Genomic DNA, 23,606 nt, shown 5'->3' with positions numbered 1-23,606 from the left:
GGAGGTAGACGGTAGTTATGCACCTACAAAACATTGCGTGCCCACTGCGGGGAGGGACTCGGTGGGCTATGTGGTCTTGCCCTGTGCTGGGCGCCCCCCCCCCCACAGCCTGCCGATGGGAGTTGCAGTTTTGCAAATCGGCAACTCATACTGAATTTGCCCAGGGAGGAAACTTCCCTCAGATGTTCCCCTCTGCAGAGAAACCACATATACAGTAGGTAAGGAAGGCTGTCAAGAAGACTGCTCTGGATCTACCGGGGGCACCATGATTTATGCTGTTGGTTCTGTTTGCGTTGGTTTGATGTGAAGATAAATCAGGAGTGCACCTTTGAGACAATGGACTGGAAACATCAATAGTAATTAGGCGCAGGGGCAAACGCATGATTTTCAGAAGGGGGTTTCCAGAGGGGCGGAGTAAAGCACGGAGATGGACACTTAGGTGACCCAGTATATGCCGGGTCAGTTAAAGGATTATAGATAGACCAAATTTATATAAATAATAATAACACACACATATATATATATATTTATATACACAGGGGCGTCAACAGCAGTGTAGACCCCTGGGCATAGCAATGTATTGGGGCCCCTACCTATCCTCCAGCGGTAGGGGTGGGGGAAGCTCTGATGTCCCGCGGGTGGTAGGGGGTATTATATCAACCGCTCAGCATGTAGGGCCTGGATCAGTAATTTCCACTAATTGCCCCTTTACTGCACAGATGGTGGGAGATGGGGTGGGAGAAGGGGGCATTGGGCTGAATGAAGGGGCCCTGATACATAACTTACAGGGTGGTAGAGGATGTTTAATACGCAGAGGAGGGGTGTATAGTGGAGTGGGCTTATTATTCATAATTTTCTGGTGGGAGGACAGCTTGCTTGACTGCAGATATCTCCAGTTCCCGGAAATTGATTTCTTAGCTTTTAATGGAATTAAAAACTAGAGAATCCCACCTACCAAACGCTATTGGGCACTAGGGGATCAGAGTTCAGGAGGCAGAGCAATCTGCCAACGAGAATATAAAACTACATACCAGGTGTGTGGAGCTGGAGCAGTAACCAGCTGCTGGAAGGCTGATATCTCTGGTTCTGGGAATAGTAGAGACAAGCTACTAGTGTCCCTCAAAGGGGGAGAGTCCCAGCTTTTAGAATATACCCTCAAAAAAAAACTCTACGTCAGACAGAACCTGAAATATCTGACTGGAAAAGCAATTAACAGGCTTGGATGGGGACCACTGCTTTGAAGTCAAATATCTCCAGTTCCGAAGGGCCGATTTTTTAAATTCTTGTACCCACGGAAAGAGGGGACCCTCAGCTTTCAGAGTAGGGCCCTTAGACTCCTGGGGGGGGGGGTTCTGGGTACTCAGAAACCCCCCCTGCGTGCGCTACTGCGGCGGACCACAGACAGCCTGCACACTGGGGTCTGGCTGCAGTAATTACACTCTTTATTGCATTCAAATAAAGTGCAGTTGTGAGAGTAAAGGGAGTATAAAAGCGTCCGGAGGAGAAGCCGAGATCAGCTACACAGTCACAGCTCTCATTGTATACATAGAGATCTGACTGGTACATGTGTGGCACACGCCAAGCCTACAATGAATGGTTCTGTGTGTTGTACCGTGGAGTGGGTAACGCTGCAGCTGTAGAATAACCGCTAGGTGCAGATAACGGTGTTAGCATTACAGACCTACAACCTGGGGCCCACACCTGCCACATAATGGCATCACTACATGTAAGAGGGGCAGCACAGATGGTGTAATGGTTAACATTACTGCCTCACAGCACTGAGGTCATGGGTACTATACCCACCATGGCCCTAACTGTGCGGAGTTTGTATATTCTCCCCGTGCTTGCGTGGGTTTCCTCCGGGTACTCCGGTTTTCACCCACAATCCAAAAACATACTGGTATTCTAATTGGTTCCCAACTAAATTAACCCTAGAATGTCTGTGTGTGCGTGTACATGTGGTAGGGAATATAGATTGTAAGCTCCACTGGGGCAGGGACTGATGTGAATGTTCAAATATTCTCTGTACAGCGCTGCGGAATATGTGTGTGCTATATAAGAAACTGGTGATAAATAAAAATAAATAAATACTGTATGTATGTATCTGCGGGCCCCTGTGCGAACACCTTCGGAGAGTATCACACTCGCCAAGGTGTTCCCAAGGGCAGGGGAGGAAGGTGGTCAGGGGGCAGCATCAGGGTACTGGCGGCATGCGTTCAGCTCACTAGGCTGCGAGCAAGCCTGAATTAGTCCCCCTGTCTACATAAATTCCATCTCCCAGTCCATCATACAATCGTGCTGTGTGTGATTAGGACACAATGTCATCCATGATGTCTCTGGATTCCAGCACTGAATGACACAGATGACACATAAAGGCTGCTGGGGACAGGGACCAATGTGACACATTGAGCTGCATTGTGATGTAATAAGGGGAAGATGCGATTCTCCGCACTGACAAGGCTATTACTGCTCCTGGATGATTAATATGTCGCTGACCCAGGGCTGGGGATATGCGCAGGGCTATAATCAGCAATGTTCTCCTGCCCACGTGCAGAGGAAATGACCTGCAGCCCGGTCACCAGAATGACAATGAATATAAATGATACCTGTCCACGCACACACCGACACAATGACACCGCTCAGCATCAGAGCGCAGGCCACAGTCACACCTCATTATGGGGCCCATTTATCAAGTAATATTTGCGGCTAAATCCCTGAAAACAACCCTTTTCACCCTTTTCGGGGGTTAACCGCAAATATTAAGTATCACCTAAATGTATTAACGGGGGACCGCAGCAGGAATCTCCGATCCCTGCTGCGATCCCCCCTGCAGCGCCGCCGGCCGCATCCCCCATAGGTTTCTATGGGGGATGCGAAGCTGCCCGATGTATCAACATCAGGCAGCCCGGCTTCGCATCCCTGGGCTATCGCCATTCTGATATGGTGATAGCCCATTGTAGCCTATGGCTACACATCGTACTGCCTGAGCGGCAACGTGGTCAGCGGGGTCGCGAGGGTCAGCGCATTACCGCGCATGCGCAGACCCCCCAGCTTCTGGGTCACGGCTTCGCAGGGAGCCCTGTCCCTGCGCCTGCCAGATGATAAATCCCGGCGGTATTGCAGGGTACCACAATGCGATGTCCGGCGATGTCACCGCGCCGGCATCGCTCTATAATGATAAATGCGCCTCTTAGGCTCTTATTCAGATCTGATTGCAGTACAAATTTGTTCTCAAAATGGGCAAAACCATGTGCACTGCAGGTGGGGCAGATGTAACATGTGCAGAGAGTTACATTTGGGTGGGGTGTGTTGAAACTAAAATCTAAATCGCAGTGTAAAAATAAATCAGCCAGTGTTTTCCCTGCACAGAAACAAAATAACTCACACAAATCTAACTCTCTTTCTATACATGGTTTAGCCCATTTTGAGAACAAATTTGTACTTCAATCAGATCTGAATAATGGATGGCCACCACAGAAAGAAATAAAAACACACACACACACTGGCCCCCACAGGGCAAAAAAAACACACATTGGTCTTCACAGGAACAAACAACTCATACACATATATTGGCCCCAAAGGAAAACATATACACACACACACACACACACACAAACACAAACACACACAATGGCCCCTAGGGGACACATACACATACCTTATTCTGGTTCACTCGGAATGTGCAGAGAGAATTAGATTTGGGTGGGGTTTTACTGCAAAAGTGAGATCTATATTGCAGTGTAAAAATAGGTGGGGCACTGCAGGTGGGGCAGATGTAACATGTGCAGAGAGATTTAGTTTTGGGTGAATTATTTTGTTTCTGTGCAAGGAAAATACTGACTGCATGATTTTTACACTGCAATTTAGATTTCAGTTTCAACACACCCACTGCAATATAGATCTTACTTTGAAGTAAAACCCCACCCAAATCTAATTCTCTATGCACATGTTACATCTGCCCCACCTGCAGTACACATGGTTTTGTCCATTTGAGAAGGAATTTGCCTTTGCGAGTGAACCAGAATAAGGGACACTGGCTCCACAGGGCAAAAAATACCCACACCTTGACCCTCATAGGAACAAACAACACACACACACACACACACACATATATTGGCCCGCACAGGAAAAAGATACACACAGTGGGCCCTCACAGAAAAAACCCCCACACAAATTGGCCCTCCATGGTTGAAAAAACACACACACACACATATCCCCTGTCAACACTAGGGAACGCCCAATACATTTTAAAAACATTTTTTGACATAGTGCATCTCCAGTACGCCTCAATTGCAACTCCGAGTGCATGCGCACCAGAACAAAAGAACACACTGCTGCATCCAACACTGCTGCTGCACCAGACTGTTTGATTATCGGCTAGCTCTCCTGCATACACACGGACAGCTCTGTCCTCACCTAGCCTAGCCTTAATACGCTATATGGCGTTCCCAGCACAACTAAGCTGCTCCGGGTGATGCAGAGTAACTGCCTTTTCTGTACATTTTGCTTCTCGCATCACAGACACAGCAGAATAGCACTCTCCGTGTACTAGAGACTGTACCCGCATAGGAATTCGTATTAAACACGTACAAAGTTGCAGATGAGGCACAACACAACTTGACGCAAGAAAAATCCACAGCTGCTGCATCCCAGTATTTCGGCTACAGATGTACATGTCGCACATCATACTGATCAGTGCAGTGTACCGAAGTAGTTGTGTTGCCTTTGTTTGTGTGAATAAGATGCACATTTTGATCTTATAAGCTACTTAGCGCGGCCGAGTGGCCCAGCACCTGGTCGGGAGGGGATGTTTGGCGAGACTGCGGCCACGTTTTATGAGGAAACAACTGTTTACCATTATCTGTCTTTTCAGCACTGCCCCAATAGCAGCATAGGTGTGTACCCAGTGTTACCCTATAGTCATTAGCAGGGGAGGCTCCACAGAAGGGGCTGCAGCACAGTTTAAAATTCAAATCAGGGAGCAACACCAACAGCCATTCCAAACGGACTCACTGGCAGTTGCTGTAGCTCCCCGATTTGAATTTTGGGTACTCTTTACCTAGAACGGCGCCCACGATTTGGATCTTGGGCATCGCAAGGTAAAAAATCGCGTCGGTCGCATCGCATGCGATGCGACCGACGCGATTACCGTGATTTTACATAGGGCTTCACAGGTATCCGGGTACCCTCGCGGGCTCCACAGGTATCCGCGTCCCCTCGCGGGCTTCACAGGTATCCGCGTACCCTCGCGGGGCAAATTCACGAGTCCACCACGCGCGTCATGGTCTCATTAGCATGTGAACGGCCATGAAATGCTAGGAGTTCCCATATGCTAATGATGCCGCCCGCCACCCCTCTCCACCCCTGCAGGACAGCGGGTGGGGGGGGGGGGGGGGGTGGAGAGGGGCATGGGTGCACGCACCCTGCATATGCACATGCACAGAACAAAAAACATTAATCCCCGTGCGAACACAGCCCTGCTGCACAAACACAGAGGCAATCACAAGGTAGCAGACTAGCTTTCGAAGCATTTGCTTAGAGCAGGCTTACTATTGCTGAATATTTGTCTTGTATAAGTATCGTTGCTTTGCATTATGAGCATTTCTTACACGCGCACGTAACTTACGTTTCCCATTCCTAATGCAGTTATTTATTAGAGAATAACAAGTATAGAGCACAGCATATGGGGTCCTGATCTCTACGAAGGCCTGACAGTTGTACAGGGGGTTTTACCGACAATTGCAGTCATTGGTCACAGGCTGAGCAGACGGGGAGTCCAGCGTTCTCGTCCTAATTGTGTATCAGTAAAACTGATGTAGTAAATGTTAAGTCCTTACCTGGTCCAAGCTTTGCCACCGCATAAAGAAGGTCGTAATTGATCACTGGCGTGGCGTCATCTATCGGCTTCCAGCCAATTGGGGGCGACGCGGGGGGTGAGATGAGGAACTGTTTAGCGGGCTGTGGGGGAGCCAGGTGGAGTTTGTCTCCGTCTGTCTCTGACGTCTGGGCCTGAAAAGAAAGATAAGTCTCATCCGCAAACCATAATCCAACCGCTCCTCACCTCTATGAGGCCAAGTACCGCAACTGACCACTAGAGGCCACCCAACAGACCAAATCACTCCAAATGCCATAGCAGAAAGTGAAAGCAATTTTTGCAGGGACACTAAACAGTTTCCAAATGTCTGGAAATGAAGAGAGGGAGCTGAGAAGACAGAGATTGGAGGTAGGCGCACCTATGGCCTTACCTTCCTTGTTTGCACAGGGTAAGGTCTTTTATAGAGTCGTACACCTACATTTGGGATAACTGTTAAGATGACGCGGTAAGAAATGCAGATTCCTGCAGGTAACACACAGACCTTGGTATATGAGGAAGGTCTACGAGTCAGTAATATCACAAGGTGACCGACTGTCGTGTGAAATAAATCTCCCCGTGGCCATCCAAAGCTGCCACAACGATTACAGCAGAGTCGCGGGGCTCCCTGCTGATCTGTATTACCCAGATGCTACACTGATCAGCTATAGAGAAATATAAAACACTATTTTTATGTATACGCTGCAGGAGGGTATTATGGTCCATACTGACGCTCTGTGATCTACAGAGTACGGGATGGAGGTCTTCCTGTGGCTTTAAGACCCTCGATGAGAATCCCCCCCGATAACATTTCCCGTCCTTGGCATAATTCTATTGGTTTTACCTGTGCAAAGTATAGTTTTAGTTTTCTCCCTCTGAACTGCGTTTCGTGAAGCTCTATCCTCGCCCGTGCCGCGGCCTTGGGGTTGCTGAAGTTTATCCGTACTCTCCGGAAGCTCTTGAAAAGCTGTAAGGTGACGCAGTCATCGTAGGCTCGGAACAGACCCTCAAATTTCTCCTGGAAGAAAATAAAAGGACATTTATAGCATCTAAAGGACTAAACAGAAACAATTGTAGAGCAAAGAATGCTGGGACATCACGGCACCCCCTATCAGAACGTCTCACCCCTTTTTAACGCCATGGGGATGGTTTATGACCAGAACAAAAAAAGCAAGCATCTGTACACATGGGCAAAACCACGCTGCGCTGTAGATGGGGCAGATGTAACATATGCAGAAGGATTTAGATGTGGTTGTGGCCAAACAGAAATATCAAAGCAGCTTAAAAGTGTGCTACATGCAAAAGCAACCAGTGTTTACCCCAGACTGGGATTACACATAGGGCAGTATTCAATGTGAATACCGGCGACGTGCAGCGAATCCTGTTTAGGATTCGCTGCACATTTGCCACTGCTCGCTGCGTTCCGGAGCCTCGCCGGCTCCGGTATTCAACAAGTCAGGGGCTCGCTGCCCCTGACTGGCGAATTTGAGCTCCTGCGGCGGACGCCGCAGGGAGCCTGAGGACAGTGGCAGGCAGGGAGATGGAAGTCTCCCTGCCTGCCCCAGAACGTTTATGGGGGGGAGGTGGGCTCCCCAGGTGCCAGGCAGCACAGGCTGCCCCCCGGGGGTGCCAGCAGGGGACCGGGTATATTCACTACACCCGATCATGCATATGTAATGATCGGGTGAAGTGTATATATGAATATCTAATGCCGACCCGTCGTTCTAATGCTGGCGTCTAACTTTAAATCATCTAATTAGACAGGTTCGGCTAAGCACGGTCCGACCATAATATGATCCATCTAGACATAGAAGATCCGGCGCCCGGATACCCACAACCACACGGACCCCTTGCGGTTTGCACATACAAGAGTTGAATTCTGGATAAGACGGGAATATTAATTTAATAGAAAAGAGGCTGCTGCCGCTTCCGTATGCCTGAAATGTGGGTGCTTAGTGAATGCTGCGTCTCCATGGTTACCATATGAAACCTTGATGCATGTGACCTAAGCAAGTTGTCCTAATCTGGCAATTTGTATTCATGAACTGTGCTCTCCTGCGCTAATTCCTGGTGTCTGAGGTCCTACTTCACAGACGCTGTTCTGGATGGATTCCTTCCACCGGCTTATTTCCATATCACCCGGAGAGCGCGGCTATTGCTCACCTCTGCCATAGCTGCGGCTAGAAGAGAAGTAATACGGGCCCGATGATAATGGAGTTCATTACAATTGCAATTGCTGGCCAGGTGCACTGATGCGGGACGGGCTGATAAAACAAAGGGATGGGCCCAGTGTGACAGTACAGCAGCGGGGCCCAGTGTGACAGTAAAGCAGCAGGGCTCAGTGTGACAGTACAGCAGCGGGGCTCAGTGTGACAGGACAGCAGCGGGACTCTGTGACAGTACAGCAGCGGAGCTCAGTGTGACAGTACAGCAGCGGGGCTCAGTGTGACAGAACAGCAGCGGGGCTCAGTGTGACAGTACAGCAGCGGGGCTCAGTGTGACAGTACAGCAGCGGGGCTCAGTGTGACAGTACAGCAGCGGGGCTCAGTGTGACAGTACAGCAGCGGGGCTCAGTGTGACAGGACAGCAGCGGGACTCTGTGACAGTACAGCAGCGGAGCTCAGTGTGACAGTACAGCAGCGGGGCTCAGTGTGACAGAACAGCAGCGGGGCCCAGCGTGACAGTACAGCAGCGGGGCCCAGCGTGACAGTACAGCAACGGGGCTCAGTGTGACAGTACAGCAGCGGGGCTCAGTGTGACTGTACAGCAGCGGGGCTCAGTGTGACAGTACAGCAGCGGGGCTCAGTGTGACAGTACAGCAGCGGGGCTCAGTGTGACAGTACAGCAGCGGGGCTCAGTGTGACAGTACAGCAGCGGGGCCCAGTGTGACAGTACAGCAGCGGGGCCCAGTGTGACAGTACAGCAGCGGGGCTCAGTGTGACAGTACAGCAGCGGGGCTCAGTGTGACAGTACAGCAGCGGGGCTCAGTGTGACAGTACAGCAGCGGGGCTCAGTGTGACAGTACAGCAGCGGGACTCAGTGTGACAGTACAGCAGCGGGGCTCAGTGTGACAGTACAGCAGCGGGGCTCAGTGTGACAGTACAGCAGCAGGGCTCAGTGTGACAGTACAGCAGCGGGGACTGGGCGATAGTGGCCTGTATATGTGCTGCACTGGCTTTGTACGTTGGGGGGAATTTACTAAGATGGGACTTCTACTTCAGATGGGATGCTGCTTCTTATTGATTTAGTCAAGGCATGGCCAAACTGTCTCCCTCCAGCTGTTGTGAAACTACACATCCCAGCATGCTTTGCCATAGTTTTAGCATTCCCTAATAGCAAAACTGTGGCATGGCATGATGGGACTTGTAGTTTCACAACAGCTGGAGTGCCATAGTTTGGACATGCCTGATTTAGAACCTTCTAGAAGATAATAGTATCTGATTTTAGACCCGGTTCAATCCCGGATTTTTAAAAATCCCAGGTCCATTGCAGGTGCGCAGGACGCAGGATTTTAGATGACTAAAATCCCAGGTAGAGCCATTCAGACATACGCTAGTCCCGGGATTGTGCGCGTGCATGCGAAAAGAGGTCTGAAAGGGGTATTAGCAAGGCTTGGAGAGAGATCGCCAACCAGTCAGCTTCTAACTGTCACTGTACAGCCTTTGCTAACAGTTAGGAGCTGAGGGGTTGCTATAAGGAACCTCCCCACTTTATACCTCTACAGGAAAGGTTTATTAACCCCTTGGAGAGAGATATGAATCTATGTACTAAGATTTGGAGAGATAGGTAGTGGACGGAGATAAAATACCAACCAATCAGCTCCTAGCTGCCATGTTACAGGCTCTGTTTGGGAAAAAAATGACAGTTAGGAGCTGGTTGGTTGTTGTTTTTTTTATCTGCTTTTAACTCTGCTTTTAACTCTCTGGGGGTTAAGTACATAGACCCTAATTAAAGCGCTTACCAATAGGCTGCTGTCACTTTACAGACGGGGTTTGGAAAATGTCGGGAGCTGATTGGTTGGTTCTTTATTTCTCAGATTTGACATATCGCTGTCTTCACAATTTGATAAATATTCCCCAGTATCTTGCCTCTGGGCAAGATACTGGTTTGGACCATGGGGACTATTCAGCTCCGATTACATAGCTGCTTTTTGCTCAAATGGACAAAACCATGCTGCACTGCAGGTGGGGTAGATGTAACATGTGCAGAGTTAGATTTGGGTGAGTTATTTTGTTTCTGTGCAGGGTAAATACTGGCTGCTTTATTTTTACACTGCAATATAGATATCCGTTTGAACAAACCCCACCCAAATCTAATATCCATTTCACATCGCAAATGCCAAGTTGCATCTGGGATTTGGACACGGGTCCATCCCGGGAGCGACACAGCATTTGCGAGGTGAAGCTCCCCACAGCGACCCGGCAATAAGCCGGGCCGCTGACATCATTGAGGGCGGGGCAGGACGGGTGGGGGAGGAGTCAGCAATTGGAGCTGAAGCTGCGTTCTCCCTATAGTGTGAACGGGACCCTGGATACCCGTTCACACTGCCCAACAATCCAGGTAAAACCCAGGTCGGATTGCCGGGTTGCTGGACCTGGGATTTTTGAAAAGGCCCTTTTACACCGCACAGTGACCCGGGTCGGACATGGGTTATTTGTGTGGTGTGAGTGGGATCTAACTCTTTCTGCACATGTTACACTTGTCCAACCTGCCATGCAGCATGGTTTTGTCCATTTGCTAAAAAAAAAAGTGCTTTACAATCAAGTCTGAATTAGGCCCCATGGTTGTAACATGCCGGCTCTCAGAATGATGTGCTGAGGGCATGCGCCTCTAGCAGACTGTGGGGATGACTTAAGCTTGGAGAAAGATAATGTGGGGATAGTTAAAGGACCAACCAATCAGTTCCTGTCACAACCTGTAGCATGTCGGTCAACAGCTGAGTGGTTGGCACTTTATCTCTCTCCAAGTTTTCATAAATCTTGGGGACATCTGGCCTCGCGGGAAAGTGGTGAGAGCAGGCCACGCCCCTTTAACTAGGCCACGCCCCAAATTTCCGGCATGCCAGTGTCCCTCAAAGTTGGGAGGTATGTTGAAACTACAAGTCCCAGCAAGCCTTGCCACAATTTTGCTATTATGGAATGCTAAAACTGTGGCAAGGCATGCTGGGATGTGTAGTTTCACAACAGCTGGAGGGCCACAGTTTGAACATGCCTGGCTTAGAACATAGACCCCTAAATAGTAATAGTACTAAGGCTTGTAATTATGAAACCTACACAAAACATACACAAGGAACATTAGATGCAGGCGCTGGGAGACAAACTGGGCAGAGTAATGCCAACTGCATAGTGTGCCCGCTAACCGCTGCTTATAGAATCAGGCATCTTGTGGCTTTCCACCTGTACGTCCTGTCAGAGCTGTACTTTGTAGTTCCACAGCAGCAGGAGAAACACAGACTGCATCTCTCTCAGGTTCTCTAAGCTTCAAAAGTGATAAAATAGAGAGTGATAAACAGCCAGCCAATCAGCTCCTGCCTGACATTTTTCAAACACAGTCTGTGACATGGCAGGTAGCAGCTGATTGGCTGGCTGTTTATCACTCTCCATTTTATCACTTTTGAAGGTTAGAGAATCTGGCCCACAGTGTGCCCCCATGTAGATCCTGCCCAATATCCCGCTACATCATTCCCAACAAGCCAGCGGTCATACAGGTGTGTATAGTATGGGTTCTCTCCATCCTGTGTGTGCAATGTAACAGCACCTGCGCTGCCATTAAGTGAGTGCAGAGTACAGTACAAATACCTACAGTAACCAGGGGGCGAATCATTCAGAGATTGTTATTATTCGGGGGGGGGGCTAAAGTGAGAGACAGTTAGGATCCTTTCCGTTCCTAACTGCCACATGAAAGGCTTCGAAAAATGACAGTTTGGAGCTGGTAGGCTGGTACTTTATTTTGCTCCGTCTCCCCTGTAAGAGATAATCAATGCTAGTTTGCATGAGAACAGGGCACTGCAGAGCCACATTGATGACTACAAAGGGCTACAGGAAGCGTCGGGGGAAATAAACACAGAGGGGGAGATTTACTACGATGGGATGTCGCTATAGGCAACCAATCAGATTCTATCTATTATCTTCTAGAACACGGGTGTCAAACACAAGGCCCGCGGGCCAAATCCGGCCCGCCGCCACCCACCTCCGCCTGGCGCAGATTACATTACTGCGGGAAGCCATCACAGTGTGAGTGTCACATCACATTCAGTGACACATGACAACTCGAGACTGAGAGACATACCTAACAACGTGAGGAAGCCGGGTGACACAGTCACTCCACCGCGGCGCTCGCTGGGAGGAGGAGGGAGGCAGGACAGTGGACACAGACTTGTTAGTGTCACTGTGTGACGTGCCCGACTCCTCCTGCGGGCAGCGGCTACGGCGCTGCCATGTGTGACACACGCCCGCCTGACAGCAGTGCCAGTGACACCGTGACGTGCATGCTGCTGCGGCTGCCTGTCGGACTTGGACGCCGGCCCGGCGGTGAGCTGCCTCCTGCCTGTGGTGCCGCGCTGCGCAGCAGTGGCATCAGTTGGTTCAGTATATTTACTGTAAGTTCGGCAGTGGGTTGGGCACAGTTGTGTTGTCTTTTGTTGTCCAGACCAGTCTGTCCAGTCCAGAGTCCGTGGCCGGGCAGGCAGAGAGCCAGGCCAGCAGCACACAGCCGCAGCCCACAAATCTGCAGTGCGGCTGCCTGTGTCCAGGGTCATTATCATTATCTGTCCCACTGTCACCGCCAGTCCAGAACTCTAGCGAACCCAGAGGCCCAGGTCACCTGCTGGGCGATCTGACGTCACGTCACTGTGCCCTGTCCCAGGCCCCCAGCCAATCTCCCTGCTAGTTATTACTTACATTATTACAAAAAACAGTAATAATTGAATGCAGTGACAATAATTTATGATAATAAAGAGTGGACACATAGTCTTACAGATACAACCGGCCCTTTGAGGGTGACCAAACTGCTGATGCGGCCCCCGATGAATTTGAGTTTGACACCCCTGTTCTAGAAGGTGCTATATAAATAAGAAGTAGATGTTGATTGGTTGCCCCTGGCAACATCCCATGTGAAGTAGAACTCCCATCATTAAGGCTGCAGTACGGACAGCAGGACATGCACCCCTGCCGTTCTTCACCTGCCAGTAACATTCCTTGTACCACTTCTTCAATAGCATACACTTTATGTTTCCACAGAGACTCCCCCCCCCCCCCCAGCAGCTGAGGGACTACAAATCCCAGCATGCCTTGCTTTCCAGGGTATGCTGAGACTTCTAGTTACACAGTCGCAGACAAGCCGCAGGTTGCCTGAGCCTGCTGCAACTCACTCACGTCACCTGTCAGCGACGGTCCCCTCGCTCTCCTCTCACTCAGAACCGACAGCCGAACTTACACCTTACTGTGAAAACGCTGCTTCTGGATTCTGCAGGTTACCTTTACGTCCCGGCTGGTGAAGACCTCAGTGTCAACCACGCAGGCCACCAGCTTGGTGACATCGAAATTCAGGCTGCGGGCAGGCATGTCTTCTCTGCGTTCTGATGTCGCCGCTGGGGGTTTTGCAAGGGTGCGAGGGTGATTGGAAACCTCGGTGGCGTAGTCACTTGTCAAAGACTTTCTTGCTCGGTTCCGCAGCTACCCCCGGCACAGGACCATTGAAGATGCGGAGACGATCCCTTGTCTGTCACAGCTGTGCCACTCTCCTTCGTCTGCGATCAGTAACACAGCACAACTCCAGCCTCGCTCTCCCAGCAATGACATCACCGCCAGCACTGACATAAGCCAAAGCTATTTTCTGTAGTCTTTTATCTGCAGGCAGCGGAGCAAACTCAACATGATTCTATGTACTAAACGGGAACTCTGCCTCAATCCTACCAGGACCCAGTCACCGACAATGCAGTCACTGCTCTGACCGAACTGGGGCTGCACTGTACCCCAGGGCAAACATATGAGACGTAGGAACAGTCACTGCATCCTCAGCACCCAGCTTATCAGTCACTATTATCATTTCTGGATGATGCGGTAATGAGAAACTACAACACAACAATGCCTGGAAAACTGTTTAAGCGATAGATCTTTTAACGCAGCAATCAGTCTTTATTCCACTCAGTTGTGTTGGTTATGATTCAGCTTCGCACGCAGGCCCCAGCGGACTGCAAGTGACCGGTGTTTCCAGGACTGCACAGCAGCCGGGGGTCGCGGTGAGCTGAGATGTCGCTGTGACTTAACAATGTGCTGCGGCCTGTTTAGGGCAGAGACGGGGGTTATTTTTTACAAAACAGACGGGTGTTTTCTGACACAGGTTTAGTGGCGTAGAGAGCAGAGTAAGTTCAGGGTTACTCCGATGGCCGATGCTGCAACCCTATGGTCACGATGGTGATCCAAGTCTGTGTCTTCTCTGTGGGCCTCAGCAATACTGCTTTCAGACCGCAAACCTGGGTCCAACCCTGTATTTTGAACACTGGTCCATCCCTGCTGCGACCTGGGTCAGACTTCTTTTTGACACCTTTCACACTGCACTTCAACCCGGGTTATTCCCAGGTTGGCTGCTTTCACGCTGGACCCGGGTCAGCACAGCATAACCTATTGGTGTCATTAAAAGTGGACTTTTTTCAGGCTCACAAACATGATGTCACAAAGGAAACAAAAGTGAGGGGCTGGGAGGAATACTGAGCGACGCCTATTTTTGCGCAGGGGGAAGAGTCTCACTTTTAGCTATGTTTTTGTAAACCACAGCATCTTTTACTGTTCCTGTCATATCTGCACATTTCTTCCTCTCCCCTTATATTCAGCAATTCCCTCACCTCCTCATCTGACCACACTGAGGACATGGCTGTGCTACTGCCGGAATGCTGCCTCAGGCGTGTGCTCTGCAGTGTGCTGCTTGTTTTTCTGGGCTCTGGCCGCTGACCTCATGAAAGGAGACAGAGGAATCATCCAATAGCTGCGGTTGGTGAATTCAGTGTTGAATAACCTGGGTAGGGAGCTTTCAGACTGCACCCCAACCCGGGTTAGAGCCATGTTCAACCCTGGTCAAGACCAGAGTTGAAATGCAGATTAATACCCCGTTCTCACTGCCGCAAAAACCCGGGTATTTTCTGGGGCAAGCAGAAAATTCCCGTGTTGCGTCTCCGTGTTAAAGGGTCTTTGTGAAATTCCCGGGTGTTATGCCCCGGGAATTACACACGGGTTTTTTGCAGGGTTTTTCCTGGGTAATACACGGGTGTATGGCAGTGTGAACATCACAGACCCGTGTTTTTCACACATGATGCCAAAAAACAAGCTCATTGGGGGATGTAATCATGTGATATGTGACAGCCAGCCAATAAAAGCTGTTTTTTTTAACAGCCAATCACAGCAATTTGTACAAATTTCCCAACACCCAATCAAAGCTACAATTACATTCCATACACTTGTTGGAAGGCAGACCATAAAAAGCAGTGTTAAAGGGGCAGACACAGGAAATTCCCGGGTCTGAGGTGCAGTATGAAGGGGGTCTGTTGAGATGAAACTGCCTGCCTTCTGCGGCCGGCTCTGAATCAGGCCCTGCGTTCTGGATCACATTCAGGGTCGGATGCAAATTGCTTTCAAGCGTGACATGTGACCTCTGCAGAGGGGGCTGATTATACACCCTAATTCCAACTATAAGAGACTCTACCATGCTGAGGCTTGTAGTGCCACACAGAACAAAAGAGAAAATGCAAGTACACGCTCTAAGCACAAAGAACACTAGTAACCAGAACATTTATAATAAACTCTGCAATTAAGCATGGAGTAAACTTGTGGTTCTTAGCATACTTTGTGGCCTAAAATATGGGCCCCCCTACCGCAGCCAGGTGGGTCACGTTAGGAAGCCATCAAGTGGGTCCCTAACATTATACGGTTCAAGACCAGAGAATAGGACCGGCCCTTGGGCCAGCACAAGCTACAGCCCTGTACTGGATGTTATAGTGTGCCCCAGCATTTGGTCTTTACACTTTACAGAGTCACCAGATGAGAGCAGCTCTGCATTTATGTGAAGCAAGTGCACCTTCTGCCCCCTGTAGGTCCTTTTTAAGGTGCGGTGCTCAGAAATGAACACAATATTCCAAGTGTGGTCTCACCAATGCCTTGTAAAGAGGCACTATCACATTGGCATCCCTTGAATCCATACCCTTTTAATACATGGCAGTGTCCGGTTTTCTTTTGCTGCTGCACTGGAGCAGTGTGCACTATTACCCAATTTATCATCTATGATGACCCCCAAGTTCTTCTCTACAGCAGAATTCCCTATAATAACTCCATTTAGCCTATACGTAGTTTGTTCATTTTTGTTCCCATAATGAATTACTGCAATGTTAAACTGCATTTTCCACCTTTCCAGTTTACTTACAGCTGGAGCCCTCCTCATCTAGCCCTTTAATAGGATTAAGTGAGTAATAGGATCACTCTAATCCCCTACTGTATTGTTCTATGTATTGTATTGCTGCTGAGAACAATAGGATAACCATGGTGAGCCAAGACCTAAGGAAGATAGTTGAGAGGGGCTCCATCTGTAAGTCACTTTGTAGGGTATCCACATGTCCCTCTAAACAGGAGCATTTGCACCAGCCAGTCGCCAGCTTACATGCATTTTGCAATGATATACAGTGCTGTACTTTGGGGCCGATTTTGGTTCAGACGGAGTTAACTGAATTCGGGCCACGTTTTGCCCATGCACATTTCTGTGCAAATCCCGACTGTAAACAGAATTGGCGATTTACAGTGTGGCCGGGCCGATGACATGGGCGTTCCCATGTCAGCGCTGGGACATGGGCATGGCCAGCGTTTCATGGGCAAGAAAATGCTGGACGATCCCATGGGAGTGTAGGTAGGCCGATGGTGGGCAGTGCGTATGATGGCAGCTGCCCACCCTGTCTTCGTCCCGGGCGCTCGCAAATATAAGTCAGTCTCCACATTTGCAAGGCAGCAGAAATCATTCAATGGTCGTCTACCAACGAATCATTTTACCTGCTGCGGGCACATATTGGGGGATGTGTCTTCGTAACACATGCTCTCACATGGTTGGGGTGGGGGAATTCGCCGGGCGGCGTCACTTGGACTCGCTAAGCTGTGAGTTTTGCAGCTTACCGACCAATTACAATGACCCCCTTCGGCCGCAGTAACTGTAATCTTGTCGTCCCGTCCCCAACCTGCTTGGCACAGAAAGCCATAAGCCGGCATGCATTATGTAGGGTACACACCGGGACGACCCGCTCACGATGCACATCGTGAGCGGGTCGTCAGTGTCTCGTCCGACCCGCTCACGGTGACGCACGACCCGCTCACGATGTGCACCGTGAGCGGGTCCGATCCGATGGCGACCCGCACCCGGCTGTATGGTCGTCATTGAGATCCTACCTGCAGCAGGTAGGATCTCAATAACGACCGACCCGCGGGACCGCGCATCGGATCGGTATCGGTCCACACCAGGTCAGAAAAGGGCCCAATCACCACACAATCTACATCCAATTGGTCGGAATTGGATCTAGATTGAGGGGATCGGGCCCTAGTCGTCCTGGTGTGTACCCAGCATTAGTTGATAGAGTGCATAGGTGCAAATATTTGGGGTACATTGAGGAGTCTCATAAAACCTCCCAAAACTACAAAGACATGTCATGGTTAAAGTTCTTCAGGCAGAAGAAAATCCAACTTGTTATTAAATGAACCAAACACTTGTCGAATTATTAATTAGTATTTATAGCCTATTTTTTTAGTCAATTAATTTCTCCAGACAATATTTGTAGAAATGTTATATTACAATGCTTCTGAAATAGTAATTAGACATGTAAACCCCAAATGATTACTTTACACTTAGCTGCTTCTGAACTCACCACAGTAATTAATTTCCTAATTAATTTGAATTTCCAATTTCCATAGACAAACAGACATTTACAGTGATATCTAATTGTATCTATGTCATTTATGGAACCAGTGTGAATGCTTGATGTGACACAGAGCGGTTTTAATGTTACCTTTTGTCAGCTCAGGGGTCAGTAAGTATTATTATTCATTTTTTAAGGGAAAATCTGCATATAGAGGGAGGAGAAACTCCTGCACTATTCTACATGAAACCTTTAGAGCCCCTCTGAGGAGGGTCTTGTACCAATAACAACCGCCCGATGCTCCCTTAGTGCAAGCTGGCACACCGGTATTTAGGATGTCACCTGGTCTTATAGCTCCGGCAGTAGAGGTTCACGTAAATAGGCAAGACGCTGCTAGATAATTTATGTAAAGTAGTATGTGCTCATGACTAGATGAAAAAGTAATTAACAAGAAAATCAGGTACAGGAGTTAGCGATGCTGGATGTAGGTACCAGGGGCACTGAATTACTGAATGAGACCCTATATAAATAATGGTATCAGACACTGAGCAACTCAGAAAAGAATAAGCTAGGAGGCAAGAGTCAGTAATAGTAATCTAAACCCCTGAATGAGGATAAGTATTATACAGCTGCCATGAACTGACTACCAGGATAACAAAGCTCACAGAAATAAATACAGCCCAGGAGAAAATGGCAATGTAGGTAGAGGAGCAAGACCAAAATAATCACTGGGCTAACACCAGCATAGCAGGCAGGAATATAACACCAGGACTTAGCTTTGGTAGAAGTAGTAGTGAGCAGGCTATGGGAGGTTCCTGGTACACCAAAATCTAAACAATGAAGCAGGACACAATAACCAGAACACGAAAGATGCTAGAGGGACCAAGTGACGAGGCTCTGACCAACTTTCACCGGGAAAGACAAGAGAGAGTGACCAGAATTTATAGCAGTATGTAGTCTGTGACTAACAAGTGGCAGCTGAGCATTTCAAACACTTCCTACTGGCATCCTGGCTGCTAGGAAATGGCCAGAACCATAATCCTTCATGCCGCCTACACTGCATTGTGGCCCGAGTGATGCCTACCAACATCCAGGAGCCACAGCACCTGGAGATCGTGACGGTGGCTAGTAACAGATGGGGGATAAAGATGGGAGGAGTAAGAGGAGAAGTGGGGAAAGAGATGGGAGGACTAAGAGGAGATGCGGAGAGAGAGAAAAGGGTGGAGAAAGGAGATGCGGGGAGAGATAGGAAGAGAAAGAGGAGATAAAGATGGGAGGAGAAAGAGGAGACACAGAGAGAGGAATGGGAGGAGAAAGGAGACGCGGGGAGAGAGATGGGAGGAGTAAGAGGAGACGCAGGGAGAGATGGGAGGAGAAAGAGGAGATGCAGAGAGAGAGAAGGGAGGATAAAGAGGAGACGTGGGGAGAGAGATGGGAGGAGAAAGAGGAGACACGGGGAGAGAGATGGGAGGAGAAAGAGGAGAAAGATGGGAGGTATAAGAGGAGATGCGGGTAGAGAGAAGATAGTATAAAGGATACGCGGGCAGAGAGTTGGAAAGAGAAAGAGGAGATGTGGTGAGAGATGGGAGGAGAAAAAGGAGATGCGGGGAAAGAGACTGTGGTGCAGAAAAAGTTGGATGGATGTAGCATCTGTGCCCAAACCAGTTAACAAATGTATTAGCAAAACTCTTGGAAAGAGGCGTGGAGTCTAACTGCCCAGCGGTGTTCACCAGGGAACCTTGCAAGAATGTACGGGCTTAGCTGCATCTGGACAGAAGGTTGTGATCCTCTGCCAGGAGTACCCACCGTTGCTGGCACAGGAGTCTAGAACAGCGATTCGACAGCCCACGGAGGCTGGATAGTAGGGTGGCCAATCCCGGGATCGGGATCGGCGGGATCCCGGGATTTGGCCCCCAAAACACCGGGATTTCAATCCCGGGATTGGCGTTTCCAATCCCGGGATTTCGGGACTAGACTGCGCATGCGCAGTCTAATGCCGGGTAGCGTCTGAGCATCGCTCAGACACTGCCCGGCTTCCCATGTACGCGGCACTGCGGCCCTGCGCAGCGTGACGAGGTCATAGTGAGTAAACATGCGGGGCATTTTTTTTTTTAGGAAGCCAATCCCGGGATCCTGGGAATCCCGGGATTGAGCATTTTTCAATCCCAAATCCCGGGATTGAAAAAATGCCCCGGGATTGGCTTCCCTACTGGATAGCGATGGGAGCTGGGTATGCGAGAGCAACTGGAACATTCACAGCGACTAGGTGGCTGAATCTGCTGGATAGCGTTTGATTAGCACACATTGACTGGTTGGAAGTTATTGTTAGGATACTCTGGGATGTACACAAGGTTAAAGCCAGAAATGTGCCTCTGTGACCGAGGTGGTGTAGCCACAGAGCACCTAGAGCCTGACCCTGATTCTATTACTATCCACTGATTCCGCTGGCACCTGCGCAAGTCTTAGGTTTCACCACTAATAGCCGCCATTCCAGGCACACTAGCTCCACTGTGTACTCGGATGCCACCTGGTCTTTCGCAATGACACAAAGTCCCAACTGAATCATGGTGCTAGTAAGAGGAAAAACTAACTAGAAAAGCAAAATACAGACTAGGCTCTGAACATAAACATGAACAAAGATATTCACCCTTGCAGACTAAGACAGAACAAAGGATATGCAACCCTTACCGCTAAATGTGAATCCTTTGCAACTAACCAAACTATTACCAAAGTTTTGCGGATAGGTTGGCAACCTGTCCGCCAGACTAAACCAATGTCTCTAGCAACTGCCGTGAGACAGACAGACAAACAAACAACAATATATACAGAACTAGTAAGTATGGGATGAGGCCTGCACCCACCATAGTAATGCCATCACACCCCAGCACAGCACCCCACCCTACCATAGCAATGCCATCACACCCCAGCACAGCACCCCACCCTACCATAGTAATGCCATCACACCCCAGCACAGCACCCCACCCTACCATAGCAATGCCATCACACCCCAGCACAGCACCCCACCCTACCATGGTAATGCCATCACACCCCAGCACAGCCCCCCACCCTACCATAGCAATTCCATCACACCCCAGCACAGCACCCCACCCTACCATGGTAATGCCATCACACCCCAGAACAATAATGTCATCCCACCACAGTAACATTGTCACACCTTAGCACACTACCCTACTCACCATGGTAGCGCCATCACACCCGAGCATAGTAACTCCATCACAGTGATAATGCTACCAGAAATGCCATCAGAACCCAGTATGGTAATGTCATCACTCCCCAACAGGTAACGGGATGCAATCACTAGGTCTACAAGCATTAGTTTGACAGTCATTAGGTCGACCACTATTGGTTGACACATGAAATAGGTTGACATTCATTGGGTCGACATGGAAAAGTTCAACAGGAGTTTTTCATGTTTTTTTTAAAGGTGTTTTTTCATACTTTACTATCCATGTAGAGTCAGAATATAATAGTGAGTAGAGCAAAATAGGCACCAAAAAAACCCATGAAAAAAAAACTTTTTTTTCATGCCTACCTAATGCTTGTGTTGACCTAATGAACATGTCTACCTAATGCATGTCGACCTACTATGACCCATAACCCACGGTAACATCTTCACACCTTGCCTAACGCCATCATACCGCACCACATCAATGCCATCACACCCCAGCACAGCAATGCCATCACACCCCAGCACGGTAATGCCATCACACCCCAGCACAGCAATGCCATTACACCCCAGCACGGTAATGCCATTACACCCAAGCATGGTAATGCCATCCCCCAGCACGGTAATGCCATCCCCCCTAGCACAGTAATGTGATCACACTCCAGCACAGTAATGCCATCTCACCCCAGCATGGTAATGCCATTATACCCCAGTACGGTAATGCCATTACACCCAAGCACAGTAATGCCATCCCCCCAGCACGGTAATCTGATCACACTCCAGCACAGTAATGCCATCTCACCCCAGCATGGTAATGCCATTATACCCCAGTACGGTAATGCCATTACACCCAAGCACGGTAATGCCATCCCCCAGCATGGTAATGCCGTCCCCCCCAGCACAGTAATGTGATCACACTCCAGCACAGTAATGCCATCACACCCCAGCACATTAATGCCATCTCACCCCAGCACAGTAATGCCATCACACCCCAGCACAGTAATACCATCACACCCCAGCACAGTAATGCCATCTCACCCCAGCATGGTAATGCCATTACACCCCAGCACAGTAATGCCATCACACCCCAGCACAGTAATACCATCACACCCCAGCACAGTAATACCATCACACCCCAGCACATTAATGCCATCTCACCCCAGCACAGTAATGCCATCTCACCCCAGCACAGTAATGCCATCTCACCCCAGCATGGTAATGCCATTACACCCCAGCACGGTAATGCCATCACACCCCAGCACAGTAATACCATCACACCCCAGCACATTAATGCCATCTCACCCCAGCACAGTAATGCCATCTCACCCCAGCACATTAATGCCATCTCACCCCAGCACAGTAATGCCATCTCACCCCAGCACAGTAATGCCATTTCACCCCAGCATGGTAATGCCATTACACCCCAGCACGGTAATGCCATTACACCCAAGCACGGTAATGCCAGCACGGTAATGCCATCCCCCCAGCACAGTAATGTGATCACACTCCAGCACAGTAATGCCATCACACCCTACCATGGCAATATCATTCAATATGCTGAATACTGAGTTTTATATATAAAAAAAGACTTTGCAATATCTTTATAATAAGTAGGTAGTGTCCTGTAATAAGTATACTATTATACTGTTGTACCTGAGTATTTACATTAGACAAATATAAAAGCAGGGTTATATTGTCTATAAGGACATTTTTCTCTTCTTTTATGTATTAGAAACCATTTCCTAGAATAACATTTATGCCATTACAGGCTGAGTTACTGTCGCTCGTACAGCTGCGAGCCCTGATATTCAGCGGGCAAACTCTTATCACACGGCAAAACAAGAGGTGACAAATGCAATGGAGAACCTATAAGTCTAAATCACAGCCCACTGTCATAATCTGTGCTGTATGTTCCTATAAATATGCCCAGTCCCCTGCAGGTGGAACTGTGCCCAGACGCTCGGACAATCACCATCTTCATCATCAGGACCGATCCCTAAAGGGAATAAATTGCTGCTGGTTAACGACCACGCGGCAATGCTGCTTAGTATCAGAGCGGTCATTAATCAGACGGGAAATGCAGACCACACGACGGTAAGGAATACAGCAAAGAGCAGGACAGGACGAGAGAAGCGGGCAGTGGAACCAGGATTTGTATTCAGATGCGGCGCGGGACAATCATGGGTGTCCCAGGGGGAAAAAAATAAGGTACTTGTGTATTATAGCGGCGCCCCCGATTTCCATCGCGCGATGGCATGCGATGCGATGCGATTTTTGGCCCCTATACGATGAAAGATTGTATAAGCACCCTAAAGGGTGCTTTTAAGCACCGTAATGGGTGCTTACAATGTTAAATGCACCCCCACGCCACCCCCCCACTATAAACGTGAACCCGAAGCGTGGCGAGAGCAGCGAGCTCGCGAGGGGCGGCGGTACGCGTCCTCCGACCTTTTCATACCCCCACTATCCACGTCGGCGTGGAGTTGAGAATAGAAAGTGTGGCGAGCGCAGCGATCCACCGAGCCCGAAGCGTGGCGAGCGCAGCGAGCCCCACGAGGGGACGCGGATACCTTCACAGGTATCGGAGTCCCCTCGCGGGCTTCACAGGTCTCCACGCTGACGTGGATAGTGGGGGTATGAAAACGTCGGAGGACGCGTACCGCCGCCCCTCGCGGGCTCGCTGCGCT

At 49.4% G+C, this 23,606-nt stretch overlaps 1 protein-coding gene across 3 annotated transcripts in view; it reads right to left on the bottom strand.

Moving 5' to 3' along the window:
- RCAN2 (regulator of calcineurin 2) overlaps window positions 1-23,606 on the bottom strand; it is a 64,893-nt gene that overhangs the window by 9,210 nt on the left and 32,077 nt on the right. For 2 of the 3 annotated variants that reach the window (XM_083178681.1, XM_083178680.1), the window contains exons 3-4: window positions 6,696-6,869; window positions 5,838-6,009 (exon numbers count right to left, since the gene is read on the bottom strand). In XM_083178681.1, coding sequence (XP_083034807.1) covers window positions 5,838-6,009; window positions 6,696-6,869 — 346 coding nt within the window. Of the gene's footprint in view, window positions 1-5,837; window positions 6,010-6,695; window positions 6,870-13,326; window positions 13,659-23,606 lie in introns of those variants that run through there. The other variant, XM_083178682.1, reaches the window with a different exon arrangement.

Source organism: Crinia signifera, chromosome 3 (genome assembly GCF_055691185.1).
Source record: "Crinia signifera chromosome 3, ASM5569118v1, whole genome shotgun sequence".
Classification (NCBI taxonomy): Eukaryota; Metazoa; Chordata; class Amphibia; order Anura; family Myobatrachidae; genus Crinia; species Crinia signifera.
This window is presented reverse-complemented; position numbering and strand designations above follow the sequence as displayed.